General features: G+C 44.9%; 1 protein-coding gene across 4 annotated transcripts in view; it reads right to left on the bottom strand.

Moving 5' to 3' along the window:
• LOC140727101 (nuclear mitotic apparatus protein 1-like) overlaps positions 1–16,116 on the bottom strand; it is a 158,202-nt gene that overhangs the window by 68,510 nt on the left and 73,576 nt on the right. For all 4 annotated transcript variants that reach the window (XM_073044367.1, XM_073044366.1, XM_073044365.1 and 1 more), the window contains 4 exons: positions 10,830–10,920; positions 7,253–7,367; positions 5,125–5,282; positions 3,751–3,865 (listed from right to left, as the gene is read on the bottom strand). In XM_073044367.1, the coding sequence (XP_072900468.1) occupies positions 3,751–3,865; positions 5,125–5,282; positions 7,253–7,367; positions 10,830–10,920 (479 nt within the window). The remainder of the gene's footprint in view (positions 1–3,750; positions 3,866–5,124; positions 5,283–7,252; positions 7,368–10,829; positions 10,921–16,116) is intronic.

Below are 16,116 nucleotides of genomic sequence, written 5' to 3'. Positions count from 1 at the left end.
GTGCAGTGGATGTGATCTACATGGATTTTAGTAAGGCATTTGACAAGGTTCCACATGGTAGGCTTATTCAGAAAGTCAGAAGGCATGGGATCCAGGGAAGTTTGGCCAGGTGGATTCAGAATTGGCTTGCCTGCAGAAGGCAGAGGGTCGTGGTGGAGGGAGTACATTCAGATTGGAGGGTTGTGACTAGTGGTGTCCCACAAGGATCGGTTCTGGGACCTCTACTTTTTGTGATTTTTATTAACGACCTGGATGTGGGGGTATAAGGGTGGGTTGGCAAGTTTGCAGATGACACAAAGGTTGGTGGTGGCGTAGATAGTGTAGAGGATTGTCAAAGATTGCAGAGAGACATTGATAGGATGCAGAAGTGGGCTGAGAAGTGGCAGATGGAGTTCAACCCGGAGAAGTGTGAGGTGGTACACTTTGGAAGGACAAACTCCAAGGCAGAGTACAAAGTAAATGGCAGGATACTTGGTAGTGTGGAGGAGCAGAGGGATCTGGGGGTACATGTCCACAAATCCCTGAAAGTTGCCTCACAGGTAGATAGGGTAGTTAAGAAAGCTTATGTGGTGTTAGCTTTCATAAGTCGAGGGATAGAGTTTTTAAGAGTCGCGATGTAATGATGCAGCTGTATAAAACTCTAGTTAGGTCACACTTGGAGTACTGTGTCCAGTTCTGGTCGCCTCACCATAGGAAGGATGTGGAAGCATTGGAAAGGGTACAGAGGAGATTTACCAGGATGCCGCCTGGTTTAGAGAGTATGGATTATGATCAGAGATTAAGGGAGCTAGGGCTTTACTCTTTGGAGAGAAGGAGGATGAGAGGAGTCATGATAGAGGTGTACAAGATATTAAGAGGAATAGACAGAGTGGACAGCCAGCACCTCTTCCCCAGGACACCACTGCTCAGTACAAGAGGACATGGCTTTAAGGTAAGGGGAGGGAAGTTCAAGGGGGATATTAGAGGAAGGTTTTTCACTCAGAGAGTGGTTGGTGCGTGGAATGCACTGCCTGAGTCAGTGGTGGAGGCAGATACACTAGTGAAGTTTAAGAGACTACTAGACAGGTATAGGGAGGAATTTAAGGTGGGGGGTTATACGGGAGGCAGGGTTTGAAGGTCGGCACAACATTGTGGCCCGAAGGGCCTGTAATGTGCTGTACTGTTCTATGTTCTATGTAACCTTTGATGCCCTGACTAATCAAGAATTTAACAACTTCCACTTTAAATGTATCCAATGAATTGGCCTCCACAGCCGTCCGTGGCAATAAATTCTACAGATTCACCTGAACACTTGATCAGGAACAGTCCATTTCTCTGATTTAACTCCTCTCCTCTCCATTCAAATCTATCAGATTCAAGATTGTTTAATGTCGTTTCCAATACACAAGTGTAAAGAAGAAAAAATAATTGCTATTCTGGATCCGGCAGAGCACCAACAAAAACACAAGATAAAGAATACACTATTAAAGAATTACAACAAATACAAAAGATAGCTTATATACATAGAGTAACTGTATGTCCATAAAGGGATGCTCGGCACAGGAGTGTGGGTACAGAAGTGACTATGACAGGAAATGATAAAGTAGTGGTGTTTAGGGATATGGAGGGATGGTTAGTGGTGGAGGTGTTGATCTGCCTCACTGCTTGAGGAGGTAACTGTTTTCGAGTCTACTAGTCCTGGTGTGGATGCTACATAGCCTCCTCTCTGATGGGAGTGGGACAAGAGTAGGGTGGTGGGATTCTTCATGATACTGCTGGCTTTCCTCCAGCACCTTTCTGTACACCTGTCCTTGATGGCAGGTAGGCTGGTGTCGGTGAAGCTTTGGGCAGTCTTGACTACCTGCTTTCACAGCCTTCCTGCCCACCACTGTGCAGTTTCCGTACCGTGCAGTGATGCAGCTTGTTGGATTTTCACTACCGCACATCTGTAAAATGATGTGATTAGATACTGAGGACTCCACTGCCAGTGGCACCCCTGAATACCAGAAGAGTGATATGACAATGTCTTAAGAAATTATGAAATGATGTGTTTGGTTAGACAGAAAACATTTCCACTTGTGGGCAAGACCAGACAATGAAACCTCTAATAAGGAGTAGTTACTAAGAAATTAAGTGGAATTCATGGAGAAATCCAATCACTATTGGGAATATTTGAGACAATGTGCATTATGTTTAAAAGGAGATGGGAGTGTAAGAAATACGTGTAAGTGGGTGAGATGAAGCAGGATGGAAAAACATTTGAGTACAGTGGTTGGGACCTTATGTTGCAGTTGTACAAGATGTTGGTGAGGTTGCACTTGGAGTACTGTGTACAGTTTTGGCCGCCCTATTAAACTGGCAAGAGTGCAGAGAAGATATTGCCAGGACCAGGTCATCATTCCCTGGAATGCAGAATGAGGGGTGAGGTGTTTAAAATTATGAGAGGCATAGATAAGGTGGATGGTAAAAGTCTTTTCCCCAGCCAGGGTAGACGAGTTCAAAACTAGAGGGTCTAGAGAGGGAAAAGATTGATAAGAGACCTGAGGCATATCTTTTTCATACAGAGGGTGTTGAGCATATGGAACGAGCTGCCAGTGGAAGTGGTAGTGGCAGGTACAATAGTATCATTTAAGAAGCCCTTGGATAGCAAGTGGAGGGGAGGAGCTCAGACTGACATGGGCCAAATGCAGGAAATCAGGATTAGCAGGATGTGCACCGTGATTGCCATGGCTAGATGGGTTGAAAGGCCAGTATCTATGCTCTATTGCTCTGTGACTCTATGAAATTGTGTGAAACAGCCCAGTTCTGACTTAACTCCTCAACTGCTAGTTAAGCATTGTTATAGTGTTATAGCTGGGGGGGTAGGTAGAGGGGTAGTGGGGATAAACTCCCACTGTCTCACTGCCTATTAAATCCTCCCGTTGGTGTGCATCTTAAATAGCCTTGGACTACCAAGTCCAGCTCCTGGCCTTCACGTGTGGCTTAGCTACTAAGCCCAGTGAAACCATTTCTATTGACAGGAGAAGGGCAAAGGCAGGTTACTGGCACCTTAAAACCAGTTATTTAAGCCAGATGGGTGAGGCTCATTAGCTGTCGTTAGCCGGTCAGCTAGAAGGACAACACTGATCTCAAACCTCCTTCGCCTTGCAGGAACTAAATCCTGAGGAAGTCCGGAGCTGGAGTCCCTAAGGCAATCCTACATCCAGTTCAACACTGACTGCCAACTACCACAGCAACGACGGTGCCAAACTGGATCAGTATCAGCCATTCCTTTTGATTCATCAGCTGCATGGAGAGGTGAAGCATGCTGCATGGGCAACAACTTACTCTCCTTATTATGGTCCTGGCTTCTGTATCAACTTCACCTTGCAGCACTGAGCCACAGACGTATGTAGACAGCTAGGACATAACATCTATGGTTGCTCCAACGAAGACCCACAGCTCCTCTCCATTCAACCCCATCAAGCTAGTGAGGACTTCTCTGCTAATGGCCTCAAGGAAAGGACAGCACCACTACACACACAAAATGTTGGACAAACTCAGCAGGCCAGGAAACTTCTATGGAGGTGAATAAACAATCGATGTTTCGGGCTGAGACACTGCATCAGGACAACTCCTGGGTCAGAGAATTCCTCAAATCTTGATGAAGGGTCTGTGCTCAAAATATTGACTGTTCATTCCCCTTCATAGATGCTGCCTGAGGCTCCTCCAGCATTTTCCATGTGTTTCTCTGGATTTCCAGCATCTGCAGAATTTTGTGCTTATGAATACCTTTCATATTTTTCCCTCAGATTGCCGAGTTCATCAGGCTGCTCCTCAGTGGCCTGCCTCTCCGTTAATTTCACCAGACGATCAATCTTCTGCTGCAAGATGGAGACTTCCGTTTCTGGTGAAAGGAAACAAAATCAGGAGAATGTTACGTTCTTCTGACATCTAATGTGCTGTTCTGAACGCATCAGCCCTCACCATGTTTCAATGTACATGCAATGGCTAGAGACCAGTACTGATGGCTCAACTCTGTCCGCACTGAGAATGCAAGGCACATCAGGGCTGTGGTGCAGTGCCAGCTGAGACCTGGTGCACAAATCCCTGAGGTGGAACTTGAAGCAAGAAATTTCTGAATCAGAGGGGAGCGTGAGTAGCGGTTAACACTCAGGAAGGAAAGCTGACATGCTTATCAAGTCTTTGCTGCAAGTTTAATCTCACACAGTGAGGACAACTCTAAAAGGGCAACTTTAATTTCACACCAATTGGTTCAAATCTAAACTCACACCAGGAAGGTCAACCCTAATCTCAAGTTAATAAGGTCCATTCTAATCTGCCCTGTTGAGTGGAACAGGAAACCCTATGAGCAGCTACAGAGCCAGAGTGCAACAACTGAATGGGGGGTTGAATCTACCATTGCCTTTTATTTTTTAGAGATACAGCACGGTTACAGGTTCTTCCACCTCAATAAGCTTGCCCTGCCCAATTACACCCATGTGACCTACCAACATGCTCTACCAGTCTGTTGTTGCCAGTTTAATCTTCTATGCAGTGGGGCAATGGCATCAACACAGGTGATGCCAACATGCTCAATAAACTGATTAGAAAGTCTGGGTCTGTTATAAGAGTCAAACTGGACACACTGGAGTCTGTAGCAGAACCTCACCCTCTGTGTGCCGTTTTGACTGAACAGAGCGGCACTTTTAGTGATAGACTAAGACAACTGCGCTGCTCCAAAGAGCAATATATAAGGTCATTCTCATCCTCGGGCCATTAAGCTGTATAATGAGTCAATCTATAGCCAGGGAAGTGATGTCCCCTCCTGTTAGACTGTTTGTGGGGTAACTTGTTTTTATTCTTTCTTTTTCTCTTCTAATATTTATATCTGTGCACTTGTAATGCTACAATGACACTGTAATTTTCTTCGGGATCAATAAAGTATCTATCTAACCTACTAAGCCGTACGTCTTTGGAATGGGGAGGAGAGGAAACTGGAGCACCTGGAGAAAAGCAACACATACAAATTCCTTACAAGATAGTGGCAGGAACTGAACCCGGATCATGGGGGTTCTGATAGCTACCGTGCTGCTCACAATTGCACGTTTTCTCAAACACACATGGAGGCAAAACGCAGAATGGGACCACATCCCACACTGTTACCTTTCTCGGTGATCAGCTTGCGAGCCTCGGTCAGCTCAATCTCCAGATCATTGCGGAGCATCCGCGCATCCGCCAGCTGCTTCTTCATACGGCGCGCCTGCACCTGCGGGGTTTGCATGAAGTCCCGCATTGGTGACGTCGGGGACGAAGGTCCACAACTGCAAGAGAGAAGAACAAAGAACAGTACAGCATGGAGCATTTGAGAGCTAACACTGTACTGTCTCTTACTTTATCCAGTGCCATAGACATGGCCACCTTAATACCTGTATAACCAAAGCCTTTTGAAAACACTATGCTTTACCTACTGCCAGAGATGGTGCCGCTCTAATGCCTGTATAAGCAAAGCATATGAGAAAGCAAGGATGTAATGCTGAGCTGTTATAAGGCATTGGTTAAACCGCACTTGGACTATTGTGAGCAAAGGATGTGTTGGCATTTGGAGAGGGCCTGGAGGAGGTTCACGAGAATGATCCCAAGAATGAAAGGGTTAATATAGGAGTGTTTTGATTGCCCTAGGCCTATACTCGCTGGAGTTAAGAAGATTGGGGGATCTCATTGAAACCTATTGAATGCTGAAAAGCCTATTTAGAGTGATTGCGGAGAGGATGTTTCCTATAGTGGGGGAGGTCTAGAATCAGAGGGCATGGCCTCAGAAAAGAGGGATGTCCATTTAGACCAGAGTTGAGGAATTCCTTTAGCCAGAGTGTAGTGAATCTGTGGAATTCATTGTCATGGACTGCTGCAAGGGCCACATCATTGGGTATACTTCAGAAGTTGGTAGGTTCAAAAGTCACAGGGAGAGGTAGGAGAACGGGATTGAGAGGGATAATAAATCAGCCATGATGAAATGGAGGAGCAGACTTGATGGGCCAAATGGCTCAATTTTGCTCCTTTGTATTATCTACTCATCTTGAAATTCACATCAATATCTGTTGGATCTCTTATGAGGCTCCCGATCAAAATAAACAGTGCATTAAACAGGGACTACGCTTTCAATGTCCTTCATTGTGGAGAAGTGCTCGAGATGACCGGGAACCATGGTTACCTGTCCTTTATTAAGGACAATTACTGGTTGGGAGACTGCTGCTTACAACAGTGAGGAGGAGGTAGAGTGAGGAATAATCAGTACATTTAAACACTCCCTTAACCCTCGATCACACTTTTTTCAAACCTTCCTACAAACTATTGTGTTCAGTTCTGGTCATCTCATTACAAGAAGGATGTGGAAGTTTTAGAGAAGGTGCAGAGGAGATTTACCAGGATGCTGCCTGGATTACAGACCATGTCTTTTGAAGGTAGATTAAGTGAGCTACGGCTTTTCTCTTTGAAGAGGAAGAGAATGAGAAGTGACTTGATAGAGGCGAACAAGATGCTAAGAATGGACAGCTAGGAACTTTCTCCAAGGGTAGAAATGGCTAATACAAGGGGGAATAATTTTAAGATGATTGAAGTAAAGTATGGGGGGGATGTCAGAGGTAGGATTTTGTTTACACAGTGGTGGGTGCACAGAACACCCTGCCAGGGGTGGTGGTAGAGGCAGATACATTAGGGACATTTAAGAGACTCTTAGACGGGCATATGGATGGAGGGCCATGCAAGGGGGAAGGGTTAGATTGATCTAGGGGTAGATTAAAAGATCGGCACAACATTGTTGGTTCAAGGGCCTGTACTGTTCGATGTCCTTTAAAAATGGAGTTACGGGTTGTGTAGGAGGATAGGATTAGATTGATGGTGGAGTATAGTTATATAGGTCAGTACAACATTATGGGCAAAGAGCCTGTACTATACAGTTCTACACTCTAAGCATGTCAACTAAATGTGGTCACCTCTCTCTAACTGCTTTCACTTGGGTCTGATGCCAAGTACTGAACAATGCTTCATTGAAAAAGCCTAAAGCACTTGATATATGAAAGTCATTGTGTGAATAGACAAAGTCCTCGAACTTGACAGGCAAAAATCTGCAGAGGAACCGTGCTTATACTTCTTCAGTATTTTACTTTAGTGTAAACAGAGCCTGAACTAGGAAAAAGAATGAAAGAAATCCTATGAATTGTATCAGGCTCCCCGGCTGTAACCGTGACAAGATACAAAGAGTGTCTGATGAGCAGGAACATTTTATACTACTGACCTGTAAACTTTGGATGACAAAAACTGGGTTTTTTGCCCTCCGGCTTTCCCACAGAACATCGGTGAGATTACTTCATCTGAGCTCGGGCTGTGCAGATGGGCCAGTGGCGAGGAGGCTGTGAAGGTGAACAGGGAATTAAGATGTCTCCTCATAACAGTGTCACAAATTCTTGAGGTGGCGACCAAAAGGTGAAACAAAACACAACGAGTTAAAACGAAGTGGAGTGACCAGTACGACAATGTAAGCTGAAAAAAGGTTACGAAGATAACCCGTTCTCCCTTTCACCCTACGGTCGGGTGGTAATAGGTTCAAGACCCACTTCAGTCCAGAGATTTAGTCCAGACTGAGATTCACTAATGCACTGAAGGGAAGACAAACCAAATCATAATTAATTAGATGATCTCATAGTAGGTTAAAAGTCAGCACAACAATGTGGGCCAAAAAGCCTGTACTGTTCTATGTTTTAAATCTAAAGTCTCCAATGTTCACTCTTTCCTCGCCCCAACCCATCTGTTTATTCTCCCTTTTTCCTCTCTGTCAGCCTTCATAACCTGCCACCCTCCCCTACCTGTCTGTCACCTCACACCTCTCCTCAGTCCACCGATCATCTCAGAATTCTTTCTCATCACTGCCTTTTCTCTCTTTACACTGACCACACTCTGGCTACCTGCTCAAGAAATCCCTCTTCAGCTCTGTTCCAAACGGACATCCCTTTATTCTGAGGCAGTGCCCTCTGGTCTTCAAATCCCCTACTGTAAGAAACAACCTCTCCCCATCCACTCCATACAGGCCTTTCAATATTCGATTGGCTTCAATGAGATCCCTCATCCTAAACTCTGGCAAATACAGGCCCGTAGCCATTAAGCATTCCCCATACATTAACTCTTTAATTCCTGGAATCATCTCCCCTCACCACTCTCAGTGCTGATATGTTTTGACACTAAGCACCCACAATTCCTGTTCTTCCACTAATGACACTCGAGCCGCTAAGTTCCTCCACCAGACTGTTTGTTGCTCCAAGTTCCAGCATCTGCCTTCTCTTGTCTCTCCAGTAAATCTGCAGTATCTACTCTTCAGATAGAGGAAAGAGTCCATAGCACTATTCTGAAAGAGAGTGGGGTCAGTCCTTCTGGGTATCCTACGACTTCTCTCATTTATCATGAGTACATTTACATGGAGCACTGCCACAAGAAAGCAGCGTCCATCATCAAAGACCCCACCATCAAGGCCAGGGGTTCCCAACCTGCGGTCCAAGGACCCCTCAGCTAAATGTAGGAGTCCGTGGCATAAAAAAAGCTTGGGAACCCCTGATCTAAGCCATGCCTTCTACTACAACCAAGCAGAAGGTACCGGAGCCTTGAGTCCCACACCACCAGGTTCAGAAACAGTTACTACCTCTCAACCATTAGGCTCCTGATGCGGTGTGGATAACTTCACTCACCTCAACAGCCTGCAGATTCTACACCTCACGTTCACCATATTATTTCTTTTTTATTTGCACGATTTGTCATTTGTTAATCTTTGATGATAAAACCATAAGACACAACAGCAGAATTAGCCATTCTGCCCATCGAGTCTGCTCTACCATTCCATCACGTCTGATTTATTATCCCTCTCAACCTTATTCTCCTCCCTGTAACGTCTAACACCCTGACCAATCAAGAATCTATTAACCTCTGCTTTAAATATACTCAATAACATGGCCTCCATAGCTGTCCGTGGCAATGAATTCCACAGATTTACCACCCACTGGTTAAAGAAATTGCTCCACATCTCTGTTTTAAATAGACACCCCTCAATTCTGATTCTGTGTCCTTGGGTCCTAAATTCACCTCTCTATCCTCTCCACATCCACTCTGGCAAGGGCTTTTAATATTCCATAGGGTTCAATAAAATTCCCCCCCCTCATTCTTCTAAACCCCCGTGAGTACAGTCCTACAGCAACGAAATATCCTCATACATTAATGCTTTCATTCCCGGAATCATTCTTGTGAACCTCCTCCGGACCCTCTCCAATGCCAGCACATCTTTTCTTGGATCAAGACCCAAAATCGCTCACAATACTCCAACTGCGGTCTGACCAGTGCCTTAAAGCTGCAGCATCAAATCCTTGCTCTTATATTCTAGTCCCCTCGAAAAGAATGCTAACATTGCATTTATCTTCCTTTCTGATACAACCTGCAAGTTAACCTTTAGGGAATCCTGCACAAGGACTCCCAAGTACCTTTGCATCTCCGATTTCTGAATTTTCTCCGTTTAGAAAATAATCCACACTTCTATTCCGTCTATCAAAGTGCAAGACCATGCACTTCCTTACACATTTACTATTGCCACTTATTTGCCCATTCTCTCATTCTGTCCAAATCCTCTGTAGACTCTCTGCTTCCTCAATACTATCTACCCTGCCCACCAACCTTTGTATCGTCTGCAAACTTGACCACAAAGGCATCAATTCCGTCATCCATATCATCGATATATAACGTGAAAAGGAGTGGTCCCAATAACAACTCTGTGGAACAGCACTTGTTACCAGCAGCCAATCAGAACCAGCTCCTTTTATTCCTACTCTTTGTCTCATCATTGATCTTCTGTCCATGCTAGTATCTTTCCTGTAATACCATGGGCTCTTATCTTGTTAAAACAGCATGTGTGGCACCTTGTCAAAGATCTTCTGAAAATCCAAGGAAACATCATCCACTGACTCTCTTTTGTCTATCCTGCCTGTTATTTCCTCAAAGAATTCCAACAGACTTGTTGGGCAAGATTTCCACTTCAGCACACTATGCTGACTTTGGCTAATTTTGTCATGTTCCTTTTCCTTAATAATGGACTCCAACATCTTCCCAACCACTGAAGTCAGGCTAACTGGCCTATAAATTCCTTTTTTCTGCCTTTCCTTTTAAAATTATGTATGCTTTTCTTTTTATAGATTCTATTGTATTCCTTTATTTTTCCTGTAAATGCCCACAAGAAAATGAATCTCAAGGAAGTGTGTGGTAACAAATTTACTTTGAACTTTATAAACTGATGATCTGGAAGGTGCCAAATGAGCTTTTCCAGCTCCAGCCGGCAGATAAGAGCAGCCGAGGCACCGCAGTAACATAGCAGTTAGCACGACACTATTACAGCTTGGGGCAACGGAGTTCAGAGTTTAGCTCCAGTGCTGTTCTGTAAGGAGTCTCTGTACGTCCTCCCATGAGATGCGTGGGTTTTCTCCAGATCCTCCAGTTTCCTCCCACAGTCCAAAGACATACCGGGTAGGTTACTTCGTCATTGTAAACTGTCCCGTGATTAGGTTAGGGTTAAACCTGGGATGGCACAGCTTGAAGGGCCAGAAGGCCCTGTGCTGTGCTGCATCCCTAAACAAACAAAGAATTAAATATCACACAGCACAAGTCTGTTACTCCTGAGTGGAGAGAAGAAAAGTATATTCCTGATGTGAGGCCATTTCCAAACTGAAAACAGGATCACAGCAAGCCTCAGGACAAACTTCAGACTTGATGCACAAAAATAAACAGTCCCTGTCATGTACATTTGATTGGTGTAGCAAATTTAATTGAACAGTATATTTAGTTACCTCGACTCTGCAAGAACGTGGCTAAGTTATTGTCCAGATGAATGGCATCTTCATTGTCCATCATGTAACGGAGCATGCCCACTAGCTCTCCCTGGAACGTGGAGGTGGGAAAAGAGAATGTCAAGCACACACAAAATGCCGGAGGAACTCAGCAGGTCAGAAAGGTTCTGTGGAGATGTACAAACAGTTGATGGTTCAGACAGAGACACTCCATAAAGTTTGGAAAGGAAGGAGGAAGAAGCCAGAATTGGGGGGGGGGGGGGGGGGGATGGAGTAAACTTGGCAGATGACAGGTGGCACCATGTGAGGGTGGGTGGGAGAGAGCGGATGAAGTAAAAAGCTGGGGGGAGGGAGTAGGTGGAAGAAGTAAACGGCTGAAGAAGACGGAATCTGACAGGAGAGGAGGGTGGACCATGGGAGAAAGGGAAGGATGAGGGCACCAGGGAAGGAGGTAGGCAGGTGAGGGCAAAAGAAAGGGTGAGTGGGAATAGGGAATGGAAAAAAAAAGAGGAGGGAGTTGGAGAAATTACTGGGAGAGAAATTGATATTCATGCCAAGTCAAACACATGCTTTAGCACAGTTCAAATAAATATGTAAAATGTTATAAATCAGGGACTGTGACTCCTCCAACTAGTAATCCCAAGGGGGCCAAAAGCTGTTTGGAATAATTACAGGAAGTGCAGAGGGATCTAAATAAACCTAGGAAAACTGGCCATGCCAATGAGCAAATAAACCAAAGATCAGTTACAATTTTATTATGGCATGTCTGAATAAATATTTGAGGGAGTTAAGCTTCAGCAGGTTTTAAGTAAATCAGGAAGTTTGTTGGTTGCTTCAGCACTATGGTTCAGAGTTTGGTACAGCTGACAAAGTCATTATGGGTAACGGCAGGTAGTACAGACCGAGGCCTCAGAAAGGGGCACAATTAACTTATTATAAATGTGCGAAGTGTTCACAGCCCCCAGTTTGCCTGACTAAACAACTACCCTTGCACAAACCAGTGGCACCATTCACAACTCCAAGGCAGAATACCGTGAGCTCAATGGCTCTCTCAGAGATCTGAACACGTTGAGTGCCCCACTGAGAGATAGTTGAGCAGCTGAATATTATTTTTCACAACACAGAAGACTGTCTGGCCCATCGAGTCTCTTCTCACTGCTGCCTTCACAAGGAGGTACAGAAGCCTTAGGACCCTCACCACCAGGTTCAGGAACAGTTATTACCCCTCAACCATCAAGCTTCTGAAACAGACAGGATAACTTCACTTGCCTAAACAATGTACTGTTCACACAACCTATGGACTTACTTTCAATGACTCTTTATCTCATTTTCTCAATATTTTTTGCTTATTTTTTTCTTTTTGTATTTACACAATTTGTCGTCTAAGGCATCACCCTGACACAGTGGTGTCAAGAAACCAACCTCTCCCTCAATGTCGTACAAACAAAAGAGCTGGTTGTGGACTAGGCTAACCACCATTGACATCACTGGATCAGGGATTGAGCGGGTGAACAGCTTTAAGTACCTCGGTATATACATCACCGAGGTACTCGTTTGGTCTGTACATACCGGCTGTGTGGTAAAAAAAGCACAACAGCCTCTCTTTCACCTCAGATGGTTGAAGAAGTTCGGCATGAGTCCCCAAATCCTAAGAACTTTCTACAGGGGCGCAACTGAGAGCATCCTGACTGGCTGCATCACTGCCTGGTATGGGAACAGTATTTCCCTTAATCGCAGGGCTCTACAGAGAGCGGTGCGGACAGCCCAGTGCTCTGAGCAGCACCGTCATTCCAACGTGCTTCAAGGCCGCCAAAATCTGTCCCTGTGCCAAAATCTTCAGTGTCCTGCCTCAATGACTACCGTCCCATTGCACTCACATCCATCATCATGAAGTGTTTCGAGAGGCTCATCATGAGGCATATCAAGACCCTGCTGCCCCCGTCACTGGACCCCCTGCAGTTTGCGTATCTTCCCAACCGCTCAACAGATGACACCATTGCCACCACCCTCCACCTGGCCCTAACCCACCTGGACAAAAAAGACACGTACGTTCGAATGCTGTTCATAGACTTCAGTTCAGCATTCAACACAATCATTCCTCAGCACCTGACTGGAAAGCTGAAACTGCTGGGCCTGAACACCTCCCTCTGCAACTGGATCCTAGACTTCCTGACTAGGAGACCTCAGTCAGTCCAGATCGGGAGCAGCATCTCCAACACCATAACACTGAGCACGGGGGTTCCCCCAGGGTTGTGTGCTCAGTCCACTGCTGTTCACTCTGCTGACCCATGACTGTGCAGCAATACACAGCTCGAACCACATCAAGTTCGCTGATGACACAACCTTATCAATACCTTATCTCTCGCCTAGGTCGCCTCCTTCCTGCCGGCATGAACATCCAACTCACTGACCTCCGCTGATACCCCTGCCCCCCCCCCCCCTTAACCCCATCCCTATCTTTTATTTTAGTCTGGTTCTCTTTCTCCCCCCCCTCACTATAATCTCTCCCCCCAGCCCTACCTTTCTTTCTCTTTTATTTCCCATAATTCTCCACCTTCCCCCTAGCCCATTTCCCTCCAGCCTATCACTTCCCAGCTCTCTACTTTATCCCTCCCCCAACTTCTTATCCCCCCTCGACCATCCCATGTTACTTCACTCCTGATGAAGGGTTTCGGCCCAAAACGTCGTTATTACCTCCTCCCATAGATGCTGTCTGGCCTGCTGAGTTCTGCCAGCATTTTGTGTTTTTTATTTATTTCCAGTATCTGCAGATTCACTCGTGTTGTCTTTCAAAATTTTGTATGTTTCTATAAGATCCCCTCTCATTCTTTTGAATTCCAGAGAATACAGTTCCAGGCAACTCAATCTCTCCTCATAGGTTAACCCCCTCATCCTGGAATCAACCTGGTGAACCTGCTCTGCATTGCCTCCAAAGCCAGTATATCCTTCCTCAAGTATGGAGACCAGAACTGCACACAGTACTCCAGGTGCGGCCTCACCAGTGCCCTGTATAGTTGCAGCATGAGCTCCCTGCTCTTGAATTCAATTCCTCTAGCAATGAAGGCCAACATTCTGTTTGCCTTCTTAATAACCTGTTGTACCTGCAAGCCAACTTTTTGCGATTCATGAACAAGCACTCCCAAGTCCCTCTGCACAACAGCATGCTGCAATCTTTCACCATTTAAATAATAATCTGCTCTTCTATTATTCATTCCAAAGTGGATGATCTCGCATTTACCAACGTTGTATTCCATCTGCCAGACCTTAGCACACTCACATAACCTATCTATATCCCTCTGCAGACTCTCCACATCCTCTGTACAATTTGCTTTTCCACTCAGTTTAGTGTCATCAGCAAATTTTGCTACACTACACCCAGTCCCCTCTTCCAAATCATCAATGTAAATGGTAAACAGCTTCAGGCCCAGCACCAACCCCTGCAGAACCCCACTCACCACTGACTGCCAACCAGAGAAACACCCATTTATACCAACTCTCTGCCTTCTATTGGTTAACCAATCCACTATCCATGCCAATACACTTCCTCCAACTCCATGCATCCATATCTTATTTAAGGTGTCTCTTGTGCGGCACCTTATCGAACGCCTTCTGGAAATCCAAGTATACGACATCCACCTGTTCTCCTCTATCCACTGCACTCATTATGTCCTCAAAGAACTCCAGTAAGTTTGTCAAACAGAACCTGCCCCAAATCCATGCTGCGTCTGTCCAATGGAACCAGTCCTTTCTAAATGTTTTGCTATTTCTTCCTTAATGACAGCTTCAAGCATTTTTCCGACTACAGATGCTAAGCTAACTGGCCTATAGTTGCCTATCCTTTGCCTACATCCTTTTTTAAGAAGTGCCATGACATTTGCTGTCTTCCAATTTGCCAGGGCCTGCCCAGAGTCTAGAGAATTTTGGTAAATGATTATCAACGCATCTACTATAACCTCCGCCAATTCCCTCAGCACCCTGGGATGCATCCCATCAGGACCAGGGGACTTATCTACCTTCAGGCCCTCTAGTTTGCTGATCACTATCTCTTTTTTGACAGTGATCTTATCAAGGTTCTCACCTGCTATTTCATCTTTTGAGACTTCATCCCCCCCCATGACAACTATGTCTTGTTTTTCTATATTGTCAAAACATTCCCTGCCATAAACACACCCCCGTTATAAAACACACACACATTTTTTGTAAGCCCCCATCCAAACCAGAAAAACCTCAGGATCACAAGTTCTATTTTGTCACATTACGCTTTACAAAAGTTATAAATTCATAAAGACCAGAGTAATAGATATATTTCCATACTGCCCAACTGCTCCTTATAACTCAGGCCCTCAAGACTTGTAAAGATTCTAGTAAACATTTATTTTGATTTCCAACAACTAAGAGTTTCATTAGTTTGTTATGTCATTGCCAGGTCCAATAATTACCCCATTCATCGCCAGCACACAATGGTGGCACTTCACCTTAAGGTCACCTCATTTGTCCTGCAGCAACACACAAAATGCTTTATCAATGAAGGGTCCCGATGGAGAGTCTCGGCCCAAAATATCAACTATTTATTCCTCTCCATAGATGTTACCTGACCTCTATCCAAAGCAACACACTTTACTAACGCCACCATGGGAAGAATGCCTTCAATCATACATCACCCTTCGACTCTCTACCCAGCACAAGGGTGGAAGTGTCAATCACTACTATGGATGTGGACACCAAGGCAACTACCGAGCAATATTATGACAAGACGGACTCTTGGCCTCACAATCTACCCCGTAGATGTGTTAACTATTGTTTCTCTGTGGCGGTTGCACTTTATTCTGTTACTATTTTTCAGTGCAGTGATGTGGTGAAATGATTTGTGTGAACGGCATACACAGTCAACATTCCTTCATTTCCTGTCTGTCCACATGTCTAACAATCTCTTAATCAGTTCTATCATATCTGCTGCCATCAGGCAAAATATACAAATGCCTGAAGGCACGTGGCACCAGGCCCAAAAATAGCTTCCATCCTATTGTAATCAGTCTCTGAAACTGATAAGATAAACTCCTGACTCTCACAATTTACCTCGTTATGGCCTTGCCCCTATCCACCTGCAGTGCACTTTCTCTGTAGCTGTTACACTTAATTCTACATTCTGTCATTACTTGACCTTGTTCTAATCAAAGCACTGCATTGAATTGGGGCTGAGAGTGATAATAATCAGCCATGATGGATTGGCGGAGCAAACTCGATGGGCTGAATGGCCTAATTCTGCTCTTATGTCTAATGGTCTTAT

Source organism: Hemitrygon akajei, chromosome 4 (genome assembly GCF_048418815.1).
Source record: "Hemitrygon akajei chromosome 4, sHemAka1.3, whole genome shotgun sequence".
In the NCBI taxonomy this organism is placed as follows: Eukaryota; Metazoa; Chordata; class Chondrichthyes; order Myliobatiformes; family Dasyatidae; genus Hemitrygon; species Hemitrygon akajei.
This window is presented reverse-complemented; position numbering and strand designations above follow the sequence as displayed.